General features: G+C 37.8%; 4 protein-coding genes, 1 long non-coding RNA gene and 1 pseudogene across 8 annotated transcripts; 3 read left to right on the top strand and 3 right to left on the bottom strand.

Annotated features, from left to right (window-relative positions):
* Window positions 1-182: 182 nt before the first annotated feature.
* On the bottom strand, window positions 183-5,473 carry LOC111010898 (uncharacterized). Its single transcript, XM_088121880.1, has 5 exons — window positions 4,861-5,473; window positions 4,699-4,770; window positions 4,183-4,542; window positions 807-2,816; window positions 183-707 (listed from the first exon to the last, which is right to left on the bottom strand). The coding sequence occupies exons 1-5, from the start codon at window positions 5,471-5,473 to the stop codon at window positions 352-354; spliced, it is 3,411 nt and encodes a 1,136-aa protein (XP_087978006.1). The 3' UTR covers window positions 183-351.
* LOC148212517 (uncharacterized) lies at window positions 4,416-6,641 on the top strand. 2 transcript variants are annotated; one of them, XR_015789815.1, is made up of 2 exons: window positions 4,416-4,587; window positions 5,335-6,641. It is a non-coding gene; the product is annotated as an uncharacterized LOC148212517 (long non-coding RNA). The 2 variants fall into 2 exon arrangements; XR_015789816.1 differs by having other exon boundaries at window positions 4,416-4,592.
* Window positions 6,642-6,740: 99 nt separating this feature from the next.
* LOC111010654 (uncharacterized) lies at window positions 6,741-11,271 on the bottom strand (annotated as a pseudogene). The gene is made up of 5 exons (XR_015789814.1): window positions 10,435-11,271; window positions 10,260-10,331; window positions 9,803-10,162; window positions 7,461-9,471; window positions 6,741-7,368 (listed from the first exon to the last, which is right to left on the bottom strand). The product of XR_015789814.1 is annotated as an uncharacterized LOC111010654 (transcript).
* A 1,408-nt stretch (window positions 11,272-12,679) lies between these two features.
* Window positions 12,680-14,410, top strand: LOC111010658 (large ribosomal subunit protein uL5z). The gene is made up of 5 exons (XM_022284153.2): window positions 12,680-12,837; window positions 12,961-13,068; window positions 13,177-13,219; window positions 13,320-13,515; window positions 14,049-14,410. Exons 1-5 carry the CDS (start codon window positions 12,835-12,837, stop codon window positions 14,245-14,247), a joined length of 549 nt encoding a protein of 182 aa, XP_022139845.1. The 5' UTR covers window positions 12,680-12,834; the 3' UTR covers window positions 14,248-14,410.
* Window positions 14,411-14,684: 274 nt separating this feature from the next.
* LOC111010657 (Rho termination factor) lies at window positions 14,685-16,073 on the bottom strand. Of its 2 annotated transcripts, none has more exons than XM_022284151.2 (3): window positions 15,934-16,073; window positions 15,453-15,773; window positions 14,685-15,281 (listed from the first exon to the last, which is right to left on the bottom strand). In XM_022284151.2, exons 1-3 carry the CDS (start codon window positions 16,016-16,018, stop codon window positions 14,941-14,943), a joined length of 747 nt encoding a protein of 248 aa, XP_022139843.1. In that variant the 5' UTR covers window positions 16,019-16,073; the 3' UTR covers window positions 14,685-14,940. The 2 variants fall into 2 exon arrangements, with proteins under 2 accessions (XP_022139843.1, XP_022139842.1); XM_022284150.2 differs by having other exon boundaries at window positions 15,453-15,790; window positions 15,934-16,068.
* Window positions 16,074-16,137: 64 nt separating this feature from the next.
* DOT4 (Pentatricopeptide repeat (PPR) superfamily protein) lies at window positions 16,138-18,976 on the top strand. Its single transcript, XM_022284147.2, has one exon. The coding sequence runs from the start codon at window positions 16,291-16,293 to the stop codon at window positions 18,922-18,924; it is 2,634 nt and encodes an 877-aa protein (XP_022139839.1). The 5' UTR covers window positions 16,138-16,290; the 3' UTR covers window positions 18,925-18,976.
* Window positions 18,977-19,128: the final 152 nt, after the last annotated feature.

Raw genomic sequence — 19,128 nt, 5'->3', positions numbered from 1 at the left:
CTAATTTAACTATTATTTATTGGCCAGCATAAGCTTAACTTAGCGGTAATTGACACGTTGTCTTTGACTAAGAAATCATGAATTCGAATCTAATTCCTAAGATAGATGACCATCGTGTGATTTGAACTCTTTCCCTCTCAATTTACCATAATTCATTTGGACCAATAAGTTATGGTTAATGAAGCACTTAACTTTATACACACGGATCTAAAACTGAGTCAACTCTTTAAATAAAAAATTTATAAAAAAAAAGGTTCACTTTTGACTCATTTATATTTCCTATAAACAGAGAGATATTATTCCTATTCACAGCTCCAATATTTAGTGTTGAGATTATGATTGGAATCCTTGCTAACACCTTGCATTTTTCAAAAAATTTGCCTTGATCTTGCAGATTGAGTCAAGAATCTCTTTGGAACTTGCCCTCTTCTCTGGTGATTCTACTGTGCAAGACAAGGCCAACAACATAATGGATGATAGGCACTCACTCCTATGATTGTAAGTTATTCTGTCATCCATTAGCAGATTGGAATCTACAACGTTATTTACTGAGTGAGGATATGATTTGGCTACCCATTCTCTCAAGCAAATTCCTTGTGCAGAAAACATTTCATCAGTGGGCTTCTTTCCTGTGAATGTTTCCATCAGCAGAATGCCATAACTATAAACATCACCTCTTCTTGAAACAATGCCATCCAATCCTAACTCTGCATGCAATGCAACAACAAAAACTTGTTGATTAAGGCATGTTATTATATGGTATGCAGACAAGAGTTTGAAGTTTAACAAAAGAGTGTCTCTGTCACCTGGAGCCATGTATCCCACAGTCGCAAGGGTCATGGTTTGCATAACAGATTCTCCTCCTCCCAAGAGTTTTGAAATCCCAAAATCTGTCAAGTGTGCAACCATATCTCCATCTAACAGTATATTGCTGGGTTTCAGATCACAATGAACTATAGGTTTCCCATAACCATGGTGGAGATAATCAAGGGCTGAAGCAACATCCACCATTATATTCAATCTCTCAAGGATGTTCAAGCAATGATCTTGATGATACAGCCACATCTCAAGACTTCCGTTTGGCATGAATTCTAGCACCAATGCTTTGAAATCCATACTGCTGCAATTTGTGATGATTTTGACAAGGTTTCTGTGATGTATATTGCACAAAATCTCGCACTCTGCTTCAAAGCTCTTGTATGCATTCTCAGCCAGCAAATTGAACACCTTTACAGCAGCAATGGTTCCATCTGACAGTGTTGCCTTGTAGACTGATCCAAAATTCCCTCGACCGACCAAATTGTTTTCACTAAATCCTTGTGTTGCTTGTGAGATTTCCCGGTATGTGGTTCTTCTCCATGTTGGTTGATAAGGCACCAGACTATCCTCAAGTACTTGTTCTTTCTTCCCCCTCAATCGGAATTTGAAGAAAAGTAATACAAGTATCAATAAAAATATGGTTAACAAGGTAGGCACAAGGATAAATACCAGTATATTTGTTTTCTTCCTTGACCGTTGGACTGTATTTGTTGTGCAAGGTGGGACTTGGAGTCTAGAAGAAGCAGCACATAGCCCACGATTTGAGATGAATGATTGAGCTGAGAAGTTGGAAAAAGGACCCCCATTTGGAATTTCTCCTTCTAGTTGGTTAAAGGACACGTTAAAATGCTCAAGACGAGACAGTTTCTCCAAAGACTTCGGAATCACACCAGTTAAGTTATTGCTAGACAAGTCCAAAGTTTTCAGACCAACCAAATTGCCAAATGAGTTTGGAATAGAGCCTTGTAGCTCATTGTGCGATACTGAAAGATTAACCAAATCTGCAAGGCCTCCAATGCTGCTTGGAATCTCACCAGAGAGTTTATTTTTTGAGAGATCTATATCCAACACAACTTTTAGATTCCCAATGTCTGCTGGGAGAGACCCACTCAAAGAATTTGATGACAAGTTCAGGTGCAGGATATAAGATAGGCTCCACAAAGACGATGGCATTGTAGAATTGAAGTTGTTGGAGCTCAGTGACAGAGTTCTTAAACTTGAGAGTTTATCAAAGCATGCAGGTAGTGAACCAGAGAGCTTGTTATTACCTAAAAACAACTCAATCAAGTTCGTCAGTTGACAAAATTCCATCGGGATGATTCCTTCTAAGTTGTTGTTACTGAGATGGAGACCTTGAAGTTGTTTTAGTTTCCCTATTGAAGCTGGAACATTTCCAATAATTTCATTGTCATCCATGGCTAGGACTGTCAATGCTCTTAAGTTGCCAATATCTTTAGGAATCTGACCTTTCATTCCAGCATTCACCATTGAAATGTATTGCAGTGAAGCAGAGAAGTTTCCAATGGAGCTTGGGAAGAAGATGTTTAAAGGATTATGTGACAACTCCAACCAAACCAAGCTTGTTAAGTTGGTTAGAAAACTAAAAATACTCCTTTGAGAAGGGAGAGATTCAGTGGTGAAGTTGTTGAACTGCAAACCAAACCACTGAAGGTTTTTAAGTTTACCAAAAGCAGTAGGAATTAACCCAGAAAATGAGTTTGCTGAAATATCAAAGAGAGTGAGCATAGAAGCATTGGAGATAGATTCAGGAATAGTTCCTGTGAGTTTGTTTAGTCCTATAGTAAACTGAACAAGATTGGGAAGTCCGACTCCAAAATCTGGTGGGAGAGTACCAGAAAGTTGATTCTTAATAAGAGCCATGGTAGCTAAATTTGAAAGATTGAAGATTGCTGATGGTATTGTGCCATTGAAGAAGTTCATTTGCAACCCCAAAAACTTGAGATTTTGAAGGTAACCCAACTCATAAGGTATCTCACCTGTTGCATCAAACAAAACAAGGTTGAAATTGGAAATATATGCTTAAAATTAACTTCACATTGTAGGAAAATTCAAACGATAGTTAATTAAGGATGGAATTTTTCATCATAGTTGTGTTCATTTAGTATCGAGAATCACAACATTAACTTTCATATATTTTGCTTCTAATAAGCTTGATTGTAATATTTCTTCTGATTAGAAGGTTTCTTTTACAACGTAGTATTGGGGTCACTCAAAGGGCCATACCTCTGTTGAATTAATTAGTGCAGCTTTGATACCACTTGTTGAATAAATTAACACAAAAGGAAAGAGACGATCACTTGAAGAAAGATATTTTTATTAGCAAAGTAGAAATATGGACACTCTTGATGGAAGACTCTCACACTCTCTAACTTTCCTCTCTCTTTCTTCACTCACTTCGTTTAATTTACTCCCTTCACTCTTTCACTTGATTCACATGTACATCTCTCTTATTTATAGGAGAAAGATCCTTGGAACCCAAGCAAAAAGAACTTTCTAGGCTCTTCTCAAATCTTACATATTCTAGATCTTTCTTTATCTATTCTTATCCAAAAGATGTCTCTAGAATCCTTTGGAACCTAAGGGAAAGTCTAAGATATTTTCAGATCATTTATTTACAATATTTAAGAGTAATCTAGAAAGACTAATTATTACCCATAGAGAAATGTGCAGAAACTTCCAAGAAGTTTTTTGATAGTTAGTGTTGTATTTCAACAACTTCATTGTGCAGTTAATATATCAAATGGTCGTGTTCTTAGACCACGCTCTTTGTGCAGTACATATTATAAGTGCGGCAATCTCCTACTTGGAGCACCCCACATCACCCGTGCATGCAATGTGCTTTATGCGTGCCTAACGTGGCACACATGCCATCACCACGACTTTTCGATCCAACCCTTGTGCACCAGGCATGACACACATATGTAACCACTGAGGTCCATCGGTCTAACCTTTACACACCAAGCAGCACGCATACGCCACTACGATCCATCGCCCTAACCCTTGCGTATCAAGGGTGGCATAGAAGGGGAAAAAAGATAATTTCTAATCCAATCTATTTTTTGGTTATCTAAAATAAGATAGGTGAAATATATATGTGTATATATATAAAAAGGAAAAAAACGGAAAAAAAAAGAATCACGATAGGGGAAGATTTCCTCTCCTGTCGGTATCGACCCGATCCCTTTAATACGTTGACATGTCGACGTGTCGCTTGAGTTTTAATACTCTGCTTTAGTTATCGATTTAAAACCTTTTAAATTTTGCAATTGTGTGGTTAATAGTGGTTAAATTAATTAATTAAAGAAAAAAGAAGAAAAAAAACTGGAAAAACTGAAATGGTACCCGACAAATAATTGGCCCCGAGGAAGAGGTTCGTCAGGCGAGATAAGTTCCCGAAATTTCTGGGTACGCTTCCCGTAAACTGATTATTTGACAGTGACAAATCCCTAAGATTTTCACATCGCCACAGCGTCGAAGGAAGTCCACCGGAGAGCTGATTATCAGACAAATACAATCCTTCCAGTGCCGGAAGATTTTCACAGATGTCGTCCGGAACCCAGCCGGTGAAGTTATTCCAGGTTAGACCCAACGCCACTAGAGACGAAAGGTTGAAGATCACCGAAGGAATCGGCCCTGAAAATAAATTCATTTCAAGGTCCAATTTCTTCAGCCTTCGAAGCTTTCCAATCTCCGACGGGATTTCTGCTATGCCGAAAGAAATTTGTTTACTAAATTCACAATCCTCAGGTAAGGTAATCTCATTTATTACCCTAGCCTCTTCAGTTAAATGACTAACTCTAATGTCACAATTAGTAACGATAAATCATTAGGATGACTGTATTAGTCAAATACCTATACCTGTGAGTTGATTACCATGAAGATATAAACTTTCAAGCATCGTCAGGTTGCCAACTTCCCTTGGTATGCCTCCTGTAAAATAAAAATGAAATTTTCCACCTCAAGCCCGAGAACTTATTTAATTACTTTTTGCCTGAGGCTGGGGGTTGCACAAAACCTTACCTGAAAGCTGGTTGAATCGTAGATTAAGTATTTGAAGTGAAGTTAAGTTGAAAAGGGAGGTGGGAATGGGGCCAGAGAACTGATTTCCCAAAAGATACAGTTTCTCTATTCTCTGCAGTCGCCCTAACCAAGAGGGAATCTCTCCACTGAAGTCGTTGTATGCAATGTTGAGTAGCTTCAACCGAGGTAGATAAATGAGCTCAATTGGAAGTGGACCATGAAAGCTGTTGTTCATGATGATAACGTAGGTGAGGAAAGAGAGAGTTCCAATTTCAGGAGGAAATGAACCTGTGAGATCCATATAAGAAAAGTTTAAGCTTGTGACTCTGTTGTGCTTAATACTACACCCTATGCCAACCCAATTGCAAACTGAGGAAGTTGTAGACCAATTGTTTGTGATAATGCCATAGGGGTCGTTTGTGATGTGGGCTTTAAGAGCAAGCAGGGCTGACTTGTCGGTGGTAATGTTTGCAGCAAAAGCCATGGATAGGTTGCCTATTACAAAGAGTTGCACCAATGAAAAAGCTGAAGGAAAGAACCAACGCCTCTCCATTCTTTTTTTTTTTTTTGGAAGAATGATGGATTTTGATTGATCAACAGATGAGAAATGCATCCAGGTTAGCAGCTATATAATTAATATTCAAGTGTCTATCTATAGTATATAAGGGCCATTTGATTGTGTTATGGTCCCATTTATTGCTTGTGTTTTTCAAGTTTTTTAAATTATTTAATGATGAAAATTGTTGGTTGAGCAAATTGTTGTCTAAGCTTAGACTGCATTTCCATCCCTCCATGAACTCATTGGAATATTTTTGTATAATAATCACTAAATAATGCCATATATCTCTGATTGCCTTGACTTGATAATTCTTATAGGCACCCAAGATAAAGACCCCTTATTTCTGCTTTTTTTTTTTCCCTTTCTTGCTGTCCAAACAAACGTTAAGCGAGAAAAGAAATGTAGGGAGAATTCTGTGTAGGGCCATGATGCCTATCCTTTAGCAGTCAACTTGTCAATTAAACCTCATTATTAAGCACGAGAGAAACGGGCAGATCAGATGATTTGAGTAGATCGTCCATTAGAAGACCAGCTTTCTTCCGATTAACTAAACGTTTCTTTGACTACGTGGTTAGAATTTATGATTTCATCTTTATTTTGTAATTCATTAATTTATTTTGTATTTGATTTGGTCAAAGGGAAGGATCAATATAAATATAATCAATTAACTTCAGCAAGAAACAACCTGAAAATAAATTATATAATTATGGAAAATCATTGCATAAGATAATTATATGTTCAGAATTCTATTGACTCGGTCACCCAGGGTTAGGCAAGTGTTTACTTTTAATTCTTAAACATTGGTATCTTCGCTTGTTTTTCTATTTGTTTACATCTTATTTAGCTGACTGTAATCCAGAAAGAGTGCAAGATAAGTGCAAAAGTCTGCTATTGAAGCAGAGAAGCTGTCAAATCTTGAAATCTGAAATATTTGCAGTTCGCAAGAGAATACTTGAATCGAAGATTGATCCGTAAGAATTTTGTTTCACAGCTTGAGGAACTCGGAACTTTGCAGATTACCGAAGTTACGATCAAATATGGCATAGCATAGTTAAGTTGATTAGAAGATGAAATGTATTTATTTATTATAAAAGTTCGGAAATAACTAACTGATTTTTTTAAAATTTGCTAATTGTTGGTGCATCTTTATATACATGCAGACTTCGGACAACACTTGATCCATCAAGTCACTGTTGATTATTAATTTGGATATATTCTATTACTTGCATTTACTTATTTAATGATGAATTGGATTTATTGGTATTCAGATTTAAGCATTAGTGAAGCAACCTGGATAATGTTGGTCGATTTATGTACATGAAGTCACACATCATATCCTAAACTTTAGCGAGTTCTTAAGATTAAGGGGAAAACAAAATATAAAAGTTAGTTCATGGCATATTGAAGTGGATATTCATTTTTCTCATCTTAAAGAGTTTGTACATATTTCTACATTTATATGACAATGTCTATCCTAGATCTAAATTTGTATAGTTTGTTTTTGGCTCTATCTAAAAGATCTCGGACCAATAAGATCGTTGCCCATACTTATATATCTAAGGCTTACCTCGATTTCTAATCAATGTACATTGCAACCTCAACCCCCTGCAAGGTCAAAAAGTTTGTCTTGATCTTGTTGAGTGAGTCAAGAACTTCTTTGGTACTTGCCCTCTTTTCTGGCGATTCTGCTGTGCAAGTCAAGGCCAGTAGCATGATGGATGACAGACATTCACTCCTATAGTTAAATTTTTTGTCATCCTTTAGCAACTTCGGATCTATGACATCGTTTAGTTAGTGAGGATATGATTTAGCTACCCATTCTCTTAAGCCCATTTCTCTTGCAGAAAACATTTCATCTGTGGGCTTCTTTCTTGTGAATGTCTCCATCAACAGAATCCCATAGCTATAAACATCACCTCTTGTAGAAACAATTCCATCCAATCCCAACTCTGCATACAGTAGTACATCAAAGAACTTGTTGATTAAAGCATATTATACGGTATGCAAAAGTGAAACTTGGAAGTTTAAGAACTATTGTCACCTGGAGCCATATATCCCACAGTCGCCATGGTCATGGTTTGGGTTATGTAATCTCCTCCACTCAATAGATTTGAAATCCCAAAATCTGTCAAGTGTGCAACCATATCTCCATCTAACAGTATATTATTGGGCTTTAGATCACAATGAACTATAGGTTCTCCGTAACCATTGTGAAGATAATCAAGGGCTAAAGCAACATCAATCATTACATTCAATCTCTGAAGCATATTCAAGCAGTAATCACGATGATACAACCACAACTCAAGACTTCCATTTGGCATATATTCTAGTACCAACGCTTTGAAATCCATGCTGCTGCAGCTTGTAATGATTTTGACAAGATTTCTATGGCGTATGTTGCACAAAATCTCGCACTCTACTTCAAAACTCTTGTATGCAGTTTCAATTAGCAAATTGAATACCTTAACAGCAGCAATTGTTCCATTTGATAGTGTCGCCTTGTAGACTGATCCAAAGTTCCCTCGACCTATCAAGTTGCCTTCACTGAATCCTTCTGTTGCTCGTGAAAGTTCTTGGTATGTGGTTCTTCTCCACGTGGGTTGATGAGGTAATGGGGTATCCTCCAGTACTTGTTCTTTCTTCCTCGCTCGTGAGGTCAGAACAAGTAGTAAAAGTATTAGTGAAAATATGGCTAACAGGACAGGCAGAAGGATAAATACCAGCATATTTGTTTTCTTCCGAGCCATGAGATGTATTTGTTGTGCAAGGTGGGACTTGGAGTTTAGAAGAAGCTGCACAAAGTCCATGATTTGATATGAATGACTGAGCTGAGAAATTCGAGAACGGACCTCCACTTGGAATTTCTCCTTCCAATTGGTTGAAGGAGACATTAAGATACTCGAGATGAGAGAGTTTCTCTAAAGACTTTGGAATCACACCTGATAAGTTATTATTGGACAAGTCTAAGATTTCCAAACTAACCAAGCTGCCAAATGAGTCTGGAATAGAGCCTTCGAGCTCATTATGAGATAATGAGAGATTAATCAAATTTGCAAGGCCTCCCATGCTACTTGGGATTTTGCCAAAGAGTTGATTCTTGGAGATATCTATATCCAACACGGCTCTAAGATTTCCAATCTCTATTGGCAGAGATCCACTTAGAGAATTTGATGATAGGTTTAGATGCAAGATATAAGAAAGGCTCCATAAAGAAGATGGCATCGTAGAATTGAAGTTGTTGGAGCCCAATGACAGAGTTCTTAAGGCTGAAATATTATCAAAGCAGGTCGGCAGTGTTCCAGAGAGCTTGTTATTACTCAAAAATAACTCAACCAAATTCTCTAGTTGACAAAGTACTGTTGGGATGTTACCTTGTAAGCTATTGTTACTAAGATGTAAACCTTGAAGTTGTTTTAGTTTTCCTATTGAAGCCGGAATGGTTCCAGTGATTTGATTGTCATCCATAATTAGGACTGTCAATGCTCTTAAGAAGTTACCAATATCTTTAGGAATTTGACCCTTCATTCCGGTGTTTACCATTTAAAAATACTGAAATGAACTAGAGAAGTTTGCAATGGAATTCGGAAGGTAGATATTTAGAGGATTATGTGATAATTCCAATCTTACCAAGCTCGTTAAATTGGTCAAAAAACTAAAAATACTCCTTTCTGAAGGGGGAGATTCAGTGGTGAAGTTGGTGAGCTCCAAATTTATCCACTCGAGGTTTTTGAATTTACCAAAAACGCTGGGAATCAACCCGAAAAATGAGTTTTCTGCAACATCGAATAGAGTGAGCTTAGAAGCATTGATGATAGATTCAGGAATGGTTCCAGTGAGCTTGTTTCTTCCTAAAACAAGTTGGACAAGATTAGGAACGCCATCACCGAGGTCTGGTGGGAGAGTTCCAGAAAGTTGATTCTCAACTAGAGCAATGGTACTTAAGTTTTTTGAAAGGTTGAAGATTGACGATGGTATTGTGCCATTGAAGAAGTTCTGTTGCAACGCCAAATACTCAAGGTTTTGAAGATAACCCAATTCATAAGGTATCTCACCTGTTGCACAAGCAAAACGTGATCCACACGTGTACTATACAAACTTCACATATGAAAATTCAAACAATTATTTGCCTAGGCTATTATTTCACGACAAACATACCTGTCTTTTTTAGTTCTTCAACCTCAAAGATGTAATTAGTGTCTGTTACATTTGGACTGGTAGTGTTTATTTGTTTACGAACCGTATATAATTCATTTATAAATAGTATATGTCAACTGTCATCCAGGTTTTTTTTTCATGATAAATGTATAAGACACCTAATAAAAGTCTTTGGATGATGGTTTGATCTCCTCGAATTAGAAAAAATAAAGTCAAATCAAATGATACCTGACAGATGGTTGGCTCCGAGGAAGATCCGTGTCACCCGGGTTAAGTTTACTACAGCTCTGGGTATGCTTCCTGTAAACTGATTATATGACAATGATAGATCAATGAGATTTTCACTGCGCCACAGCGTGGAAGGAAGTTGGCCAGAGAGAGAATTGTAAGACGAATACAATCCTCCCAGCAGCGGAAGATCTTCACAGATACCATCCGGAAGCCCGCCGGTGAAGTTATTCCCTGATAGGCCCAATGTGACTAGAGACGAAAGGTTGAATATGGCCGAAGGAATCGGCCCTGAAAATAAATTAAACTCAATGACCAATGTCTTCAGCCGTTGAAGTTTCCCAATCTCCCTTGGAATTTCTTCAAAACCGAAAGCAACTAACATTAGGACGACTGTATTGAGAATTCTATCCTGAGCTACATAAATTTTGATGTCAAAACTGGATTAGCCAAATACCCGTGAGCTGATTACTGTCGAGATATAAATCTTCCAGCATCGTCAGGTTTCCAACTTCTCTCGGTATGCTTCCTGTAAAATAAGAACAAAATTTCCACCAAAAGCCAAACAGAGCAAGGTTAGAACATATTGGATTACTTTCTGGCTGAGCCATGGGGGCTGCACAAAACCTTACCCGAAAGCTGACTCATCTGAAGATTAAGCATTAGAAGCGAAGTTAAGTTGAAAAGGGAGGTGGGAATGAAGCCAGAGAATTGATTCCCACAAAGATACAGCTTCTCCATTCTCGGCAGTCGCCCTAACCATGATGGAATCTCTCCACCGAAGTTGTTGTTTCCAATACTGAGTAGTTTCAACCGAGGCAGATTGATGAGCTCCATTGGAAGTGGATCATGAAAGCTGTTGTTCTTGATGGTAATGTAAGTGAGGAAAGAGAGAGTTCCCACTTCAGGAGGAAATGTGGCCGTGAGACCCATGTAAGAAAAATTTAAGCTTGTGACTCTGTTGTGCTTAATACTACAAACTATGCCAACCCAGTTGCAGACTGAGGTAGTTGCAGACCAATTGTTTGTTATAATGCCATAGGGATCGCTTGTGATGTGGGATCTTAGAGCAAGAAGAGCTGCCTGATCTGTGGTGATGTTTGCAGCAGAGGCCATGGATAAGCTGGCTATTACAAGGAGTTTCATCAAGATAAAGGCTGAAGAAGAAAAGAACCAACCCCTCTCCACTGTTTTGGAAGAGATGCATGCACGTTGGCAGCTATAAAGCTAATGTTCAAGTGTTTATCTGTGATATGTAAGGGCCATTTGGCATTTCTTTTTTGTGTTTGTCTAGTTTTTGAAATTTCTTACTGATGAAAATTGTTGGTTTGAGCAATAGTTGTCACAATCTTAGACTGTATTTTCATTCCTCCATGAGATCATTGGAATCTTTTCTTATAATAATCACCAAATGGTGCCATCTGTACCTGGTTATCTTGACTTTTGATCATTTTTATATAAATTGAAACCCCAAGCTTTTTTTTTTTTTAAATCAAAAGTTTTCCCTGATTTTACTTTAGAATTTAGTCGCTGTCCAAACAAAGGGCGAGTGAAAGAAATGTAGGGAGATTCTGTGCTTAGGCCATTGATGCTGATCTTTTAGAAGTCAACTTGTTGCTCGAAACTTCTTCGGGGAGATCAGATGCAATTAGACTGGCAGCTTTCTTTCAATAAAAGACACATTTCTTTGACTTTGTGGTTAGAATTTATGATATCATCATTATCATCCTTATTTTTTAATTGATTATTTGATTATGTATTTGATTTGGTCAAATAAAGATAATTAGCTCTAATCAATTTAATAGAAAAAAGCCTGAAAAATCAATCATATAATCATGGAAAGTATAATCATCGAAAATCATATTATAAGATAATTAACTATCATAATTCTATTGAGTGGACCTAGGGTATGATAAAAAGGAAAAAAAGTGGACCGAGGATTAGGCTAAGGCAAGGTGGCTTTTTTTTAGTTGAATAACATGTCTTTTGATTGAGAATTTTACCTTTAACTAGTTGAAATGTATTTAGGTTGATGTTGATTCATAAACTTTTATAATTTATACATATAAACCTGTATTTAAATACGTGACGTTATTCATGATGTCTATTTATAAACTTTAGTTAGGTTGACATTTATTCGTATCATAACTTTAGTTAGGCCAAACTAAGCATAGTTCAAATAGTTAAGACGTCTATCTCTGACCAAAAGGTCGTGAGTTCGAACTCCCACTCCATCAATATTGTACTTAAAAAAAATAAAAGACTCTGACTTATTCACAAACTAGTCTAATAAATTTTTGACCTTCAATTTTTGTGTTAAATAGGTTTGTAGAATTTAAACATGAAATTTTGGGATGTCTTTGGTATGGTAACTCATATTCTCTTTCTTATTTTCATATTTAATTTAGTGAATATTTTGAAAACAACAGTATTTTTCAAATTGAGAATATAAAAGAATAAATATACTATTTCATATAATAAATAAAAAATTAAAACTGATAAGATCTAATATATTATAAATTTATAATATTGTAAATTAATAATGCTACAAAATTTAAAATATATATATTAATAAATTAATTGATAATATTTGGATTAAATATTTAGTTGGTAACTATACTAATTTATAAATATATTACTAAAAACTTTGAACAAAATTTTAAATTGAAATTTAATTTTTTAATTCTGTTACTAAATACAAAATAGGATTGTTAAGATATAGGATTGTTAAAAAATGCTAAATAGGATTGAAAATACAATTGTTTCTTATATAAAAAAAAAGAAGATTGAAAATAAAATTCTATTCTTCTGTATTAGATGATTGTTCTTTAAAGTTCAATTACTAAATTTGTAATTTGTGTTTAGGCTTTCCCTATTGAAAAAAAAAAAAAATCAGAATAATTTTAAAATGTTTATCCGATATTTAAGGGTTTGGGGCTTGGAGAGCGACTTTGAAGAAAAGCCCTGAAACCCTCATCTCCTTTCCTTCGTCTGCTGTGGCCGTCACTCTACCTCGGCAGATTCAACCGACGATGGTACTGTTTCTGCTACTTGTTATTGTTTATCTCATATCATATGATTTTGCAGTATCAAACTTGTAGTGTAGAGGACTAGCTGGTTGTTTCATGTTTTTTACGGTAACTTGATTCGAATTGCAGGCTTCGGAGAAGAAGCTTTCGAACCCCATGCGCGATATTAAAGTCCAGAAGCTGGTTCTTAACATTTCCGTCGGCGAAAGCGGCGATCGTCTCACCAGAGCCGCCAAGGTCTCCGCCCTTCTTCTTTTGCGCACTCGTTTTTTTCCCTTTCATAACTTCACCCCATATGCATTCCGATCGATTTCTTGAATTCTACAACGGTTTCTTTATCCATAGGTGCTTGAACAACTAAGTGGCCAAACCCCCGTCTTCTCGAAAGGTGCTGTCGCTATTTCATTTCAATTTTATGTTTCTTTTTTCTTAGACCCTAGGGGTCTCTGTTGTTTGTTTTCTAATTTTCGTTTCTGTGAATGGAATAGCCCGTTACACCGTTCGGTCTTTTGGGATCAGGCGTAATGAGAAGATCGCGTGCCATGTGACAGTGAGGGGCGAAAAGGCAATGCAACTTCTTGAAAGTGGTTTGAAGGTTAAGGAATACGAACTCTTGCGCAGGAACTTCAGTGATACTGGCTGCTTTGGTTTTGGTATTCAGGAGCATATTGATCTCGGAATCAAGTTAGTTCTCATTATCCATTATCCTTTCTTAATCTTTGTGATTGTTATATGTCTGTATATTCAACACACATTGTTCTTGCTCACTAGGAACCTTATGTCCTACCTTAAACTGATTTAAGAATATACATTTTCGGGTTTTGGTCTTGCTGTAGTTACAGAAACTGGCCTGATTAGAATTCTGACATTATTGGCTTTACTCTTAAGCACTGTAAATGAGCAAACTTTATCTGAAACTGGTCATAGAGGAGACGCTGGAAACATTGGATAATCTCATCATACTGTAGGAGTGGCGTTGATACGGAACCGTACTTATACATGAATTGAATACACACTTTGAGTTGAGAATTGAGAATTTAAACTTTTGATTATATTTGATTATGCAATAGTGGCTTTCCATTCAGTAAATAATCTGCTGACCAAGGCATGTGTAATCCGGGAGGGTCTAGTTTTTCTGATCTGTAATGATAACATATATGCATTATTGAGCTATATGGAGCCTTGACAAATAATCACTGTCTTTTCTCCATCTTTAGGTATGACCCTTCTACTGGTATATATGGTATGGACTTCTTTGTTGTTCTAGAACGTCCAGGTTACCGTGTAGGGCGTCGACGTCGATGCAAGTCACGTGTTGGAATTCAGCATAGAGTCACCAAAGAGGATTCAATGAAGTGGTTTCAAGTTAAATATGAAGGTGTCATCCTTAATAAGTCTCAAAACATTACTGGCTAGATTACCCTCAACTTTGGTGGCTTTACAGGTTTTTGTAGTCTCTTTGTTTTTTTATTGGAATTTACTTTAAGGTTGAAGACATTGATTATTTTTTACCTGTATTCTTGAGACTGAAAAAAAAAAACTTCATTCTAATGGAAATTTTATTATCTTGCGACTGAAATTGAAGAGTTTCCCTATGACTTGGTAGAATGCAATAGTGTTGTGGCTGTCAAGCAAAGAGGTAAAAGATTATCATCTGTGATATTTTTTGTGGTTATTTTGTACCAAACATTAGATTATACTCATGCAGCAGTCAATGCTAAAAGGAATCACCTGTTTGTGTGTGCGCACTGTGAATGCAAACACGTCTGTATCCTTGCCACCCCAGGATTAGGGCCCGTGTGGAGGCAGTCTACTATCGCGCTGCTGATTTTAGACTTTAGAGATAAACGATATGTCTGAGAATTAGACTTTAGAACATCCATCAGATTTAATGTTTTTTGAATTTTATGGTCCAATCCGAACACTGTAGATTAGCTTGCATTTTTATCATCAAAACAACATGATGAAACAAGTAGAAAGTGGAACACAACGGGAAAATTTAAAATAAAAATGGAAGAGACTGATGATTTACTGTGGTGACTGATTTTATCCGGCACAGAAGAACAGCAGGGGCATGACGAATTTCTCCTAAAAATGGTCTACCATGGTTTAGGATCTCAGAAGTTCCAGGAGCTCATTTTTCTTCAATTTGGAATAACCCTTAATTCCTCTAGATTTTGCTACTGCTTTCAGCTCGGTAAGCTTCATATTCTCTACACTTGGGAACTTCATTTCCCTGCTTTCAGCTATGGCCTGAGAAGGCTCCTCCCTAAGCTGTGATCGTGAACCATTTCTTCCTGGGGGAGATGGGATTGGTGATCTCTTCACGAATTTAGATGGTGGTCGAACTAACTTGAATTCTGCTGCTGGCGAAGTATGATACATTTCCGGCTCTTCAGAGATGCCCTTTCTTCTCAACACTTTAACTCCTGCCTTCTTTGAAGTTCTGCCTGCCATTGCCCCCAATGTGTTGATTTAATTAATAAAGATATGGGAGATAGAAATTCGTTAATCATAACTTGAATTTTGTTCTTGCGAGATTCATTCATGGGTTTTGAAATGTGGGACAAATTTCCCTCAAAAGCATCAGATGAGATGAGATGAGACAACCAAGAAATTACCTTTGACTTGCTTCCTTGATTCACGAAGACTCTCCAAAATAGACTCGGCTCCAATCTCATCCTCGTGGGAATCTTCATCTTTGGTGGTTGCAGAGTCCTTGGCAATGGAAGTCTGAATCTTTCTGAAGAGAGCAATTATCTCCTCCTGGTTATTTGATTTGGGATTTTTTAGGTCTTCAGCTGCCTCGTTTCTATTGGGTTCATTCTTTCTGGTCCTTCCTGGCCCAGAACTTCTACGGGGAGGCCGTTGCCCTGCATTTCCACCCCCATTGCTCGTAACAGATACTTGAATTCCCTTGCTAGAATTCACAGCTGCAATCTCTGCCAAATTTAACAAGCTGCATCAAAAATTAATCCCTCAGCTTGTGAACCACACAAGATTTAGCCCTCGGGCACAGCTGCAACAGAAGTTGTTCAATTTAAGAAGATGGGTTTTGTGGGAATGGGGAAGGCAAGGAAGAAGAAGCCCCATAGGCCATACCTTTCAAAGCGAAAATGGGTCTCCTTCCAAAAGAGACCAAATTGGGAAAGCGTAGAGTTCGAGACTGGAAAACTACTGCCTCCATCTGATTTTCCCTGAAAAATGCAGTTCTTGGAATATCCAAACTGCATCAGATCCACAAGCTGTGTGTATATTTTATAGGTCGGTACTTCTTCATTGCCATTCAACGCTGGTCCACAAGCTTCTGAAGCGCCTGCTCCCACGTGGCCATCTCACTGTTCAATCTTCCTTTTTATTTGTCCCATCCTCTCTCCTTTCGTTGCTCTCTCTTTCTTTAATAGCAGAAATTTCGCTACCATTTTTGCTCCTTCTCACTGGGGCTCTGCGGCAAAAGCCATGCTATTGGTGGCAAAATCTCCTCCAACCTTCTGGTTATCTCCCACCGGGCACGATCGCCATGGTTTAGTGAACCTGAAATTCTCGCATTCCTTCGTCTTTGCCAAACCAAAATCAAAATTTTCCTTTTCGAATTCGGCCTATGCTTGTACGCAGATTTACCCTTCACCATCGCAAACGAAAAGCTATCTCGATATTGAACTTGATAACTCCGCCAGAATTGTCGAGTTTTGTGAAGTGGGTGATCTGAAAAATGCTATGGAGCTTCTCTGCAGCTCCGGAAATGCCAACCTTGACTTGGAAACTTACTGCTCCGTCTTGCAGCTTTGTGCTGAACGAAAATCGATTCGATATGGGAAAAGGGTTCATTCAATAATTGAATCTAATGGGGTTGTGATGGACGGAATCTTGGGGGCGAAACTAGTTTTTATGTATGTAAAATGTGGGGATCTAAAAGAAGCGAGGATGATTTTTGATAAACTATCGGAACAGAAGGTTTTCCTCTGGAACCTCATGATTAGTGAGTATGCGGGAAATGGTAACTATGTGGAGAGTGTAAATTTGTTCAAGCGAATGATGGAGTTGGGGATAAAACCTAATTCTTATACATTTTCTAGTGTTTTAAAATGTCTCGCTGCAGTTGCACGTGTAGAACAAGGCAGGCTGGTTCATGGGTTTATCTGCAAGCTGGGGTTTTCATCCTATAATACAGTCGTTAACTCGCTAATTTCTTTCTACTTCGTGAGTAAAAAGGTTAGAAGTGCACAGAAGCTGTTTGATGAATTGAGTGACCGAGATGTGATATCATGGAACTCTATGATCAGTGGCTATGTTAAGAATGGTTTAGAAGACAAGGGAATTGAGATTTTCATAAAGATGTTAGATTTCAGTGTTGATGTTGATTTGGCTACAATGGTCAATGTGCTTGTGGCTTGTGCAAATACGGGCACTCTTTTGTTGGGTAAGGCACTTCATTCTTATGCAATAAAGGCGGCTTCTTCTCTTGACAGAGAAGTTATGTTCAAGAATACTTTACTGGACATGTACTCAAAATGTGGAGATTTGAACAGTGCCATCCGGGTTTTTGAGAAAATGGATGAGAAAACCGTTGTATCTTGGACTTCGATGATTGCAGGCTATGTACGTGAAGGTCTATCCGATGGTGCAATTGAGTTGTTTGATGAAATGAAAAGCAGAGGCGTCGTCCCGGATGTTTATGCTGTGACAAGCATTCTTCATGCTTGTGCTATCAATGGCAACCTGAGTAGTGGGAAGATTGTACACAACTACATCAGGAAAAACAACTTGGAAACTAACTCGTTTGTTAGTAATGCTCTTATGGACATGTATGCCAAATGTGGCAGCATGAAGGACGCGCAGAGTGTTTTTTCTCACATGAAAGGGAAGGATGTAATATCATGGAATACTATGATTGGAGGTTACTCAAAGAACCATCTTCCAAATGAAGCTCTTAACTTGTTTGCAGAGATGCAAAGAGAATCAAAGCCTGATGGCACAACGGTGGCATGCATCCTTCCAGCCTGTGCGAGCCTTGCAGCGTTGGATAGAGGTAGAGAAATCCATGGATATGCATTAAGAAATGGATACTCTAAAGACAAATATGTTGTCAATGCACTTGTTGATATGTATGTAAAGTGTGGGCTATTAGTTCTTGCACGGTCACTCTTCGATATGATTCTCGATAAGGACCTTGTCTCATGGACAGTGATGATAGCAGGATATGGCATGCATGGTTTTGGTAATGAAGCTGTCGATATATTTAATCAGATGAGGATTTCTGGAGTTGAGCCTGATGAAGTATCCTTCATTTCAATTCTTTATGCCTGTAGCCATTCTGGATTGCTTGATGAAGGATGGAAATTTTTCAATATTATGAAGAAGGAATGTCGAATTGAACCCAAGTTGGAGCACTATGCTTGTATGGTGGATCTTCTTGCCCGAACCGGGAATCTGGTGAAGGCTCATAAATTCATCAAAACAATGCCGATCGAACCAGATGCAACAATTTGGGGTGCGTTGTTGTGCGGATGCAGGATACACCATGATGTCAAAGTAGCAGAGAAAGTTGCAGAACGGATCTTTGAGCTAGAACCAGAAAACACAGGATATTATGTACTTTTGGCAAACATCTATGCAGAGGCAGAGAAGTGGGAAGAAGTTCAAAAGTTAAGGAAGAAAATCGGACAACGTGGTTTGAAGAAAAATCCAGGCTGCAGTTGGATAGAGATCAAGGGCAAAGTCAATATCTTTGTTGCTGGAGATTGCTCCAAACCCCAAGCCAAGAAGATAGAGCTACTTCTGAAAAAACTAAGAAGCAAGATGAAGGAAGAAGGTTACTCTCCAAAAACAAGGTATGCCTTGTTAAATGCAGATGAAAGGGAGAAGGAAGTAGCCCTCTGTGGGCACAGTGAGAAGCTAGCCATGGCTTTCGGTATGCTGAATCTCCCACCCGGCAAGACTATACGGGTGACTAAAAATCTCCGAGTTTGCGGTGACTGTCATGAGATGGCCAAGTTCATGTCGAAGAATACCACGAGAGAAATCGTTTTGAGAGATTCGAATCGTTTTCATCATTTCAAAGATGGATATTGTTCTTGTAGAGGTTACTGGTGAATGGTGAATGAAATTCTTAGTAGCTTTCTTATACAAAGGACCCATTTTTTCACCCAATTACTAGTTGCTCTTTTCCCTCTTGAAGTTTACAACTTTGCAAATAACTTGAAATCAAAAGCTATGCCCACCTTCTCATCATCACTATGTCTGACCCTTGCTCTCAGAGAATTACATATGAATAAAAAGGTAGAACCCGCTTGAAGA

This window comes from Momordica charantia (assembly GCF_013281855.1).
Source record: "Momordica charantia cultivar OHB3-1 chromosome 3 unlocalized genomic scaffold, Mcharantia_2.0 BLBB01000003.1, whole genome shotgun sequence".
Classification (NCBI taxonomy): Eukaryota; Viridiplantae; Streptophyta; class Magnoliopsida; order Cucurbitales; family Cucurbitaceae; genus Momordica; species Momordica charantia.
The sequence above is the reverse complement of the archived record's forward strand: the minus strand, read 5'-3'. Positions and strand labels throughout refer to the sequence as shown.

Excerpts from the sequence above, each read along its gene's own strand:
- LOC111010898 (XM_088121880.1), bottom strand. The coding sequence starts at position 5,473 with ATGCATTTCTCATCTGTTGATCAATCAAAATCCATCATTCTTCCAAAA. Across the intron at positions 2,817-4,182 it reads CGGGGCCAATTATTTGTCGG|GTGAGATACCTTATGAGTTG; the intron begins GTACCATTTCAG and ends TTGATGCAACAG. Across the intron at positions 708-806 it reads TGTGGGATACATGGCTCCAG|AGTTAGGATTGGATGGCATT; the intron begins GTGACAGAGACA and ends CATTGCATGCAG.
- LOC111010658 (XM_022284153.2), top strand. Across the intron at positions 13,220-13,319 it reads AACCCCCGTCTTCTCGAAAG|CCCGTTACACCGTTCGGTCT; the intron begins GTGCTGTCGCTA and ends TGAATGGAATAG. Across the intron at positions 13,516-14,048 it reads CATATTGATCTCGGAATCAA|GTATGACCCTTCTACTGGTA; the intron begins GTTAGTTCTCAT and ends CTCCATCTTTAG.
- LOC111010657 (XM_022284150.2), bottom strand. The coding sequence starts at position 16,064 with ATGCAGTTTGGATATTCCAAGAACTGCATTTTTCAGGGAAAATCAGAT. Across the intron at positions 15,791-15,933 it reads ACCCATTTTCGCTTTGAAAG|CTTGTTAAATTTGGCAGAGA; the intron begins GTATGGCCTATG and ends TTTTTGATGCAG. Across the intron at positions 15,282-15,452 it reads ATCAAGGAAGCAAGTCAAAG|GCAGAACTTCAAAGAAGGCA; the intron begins GTAATTTCTTGG and ends GGGCAATGGCAG.
- DOT4 (XM_022284147.2), top strand. The coding sequence starts at position 16,291 with ATGCTATTGGTGGCAAAATCTCCTCCAACCTTCTGGTTATCTCCCACC.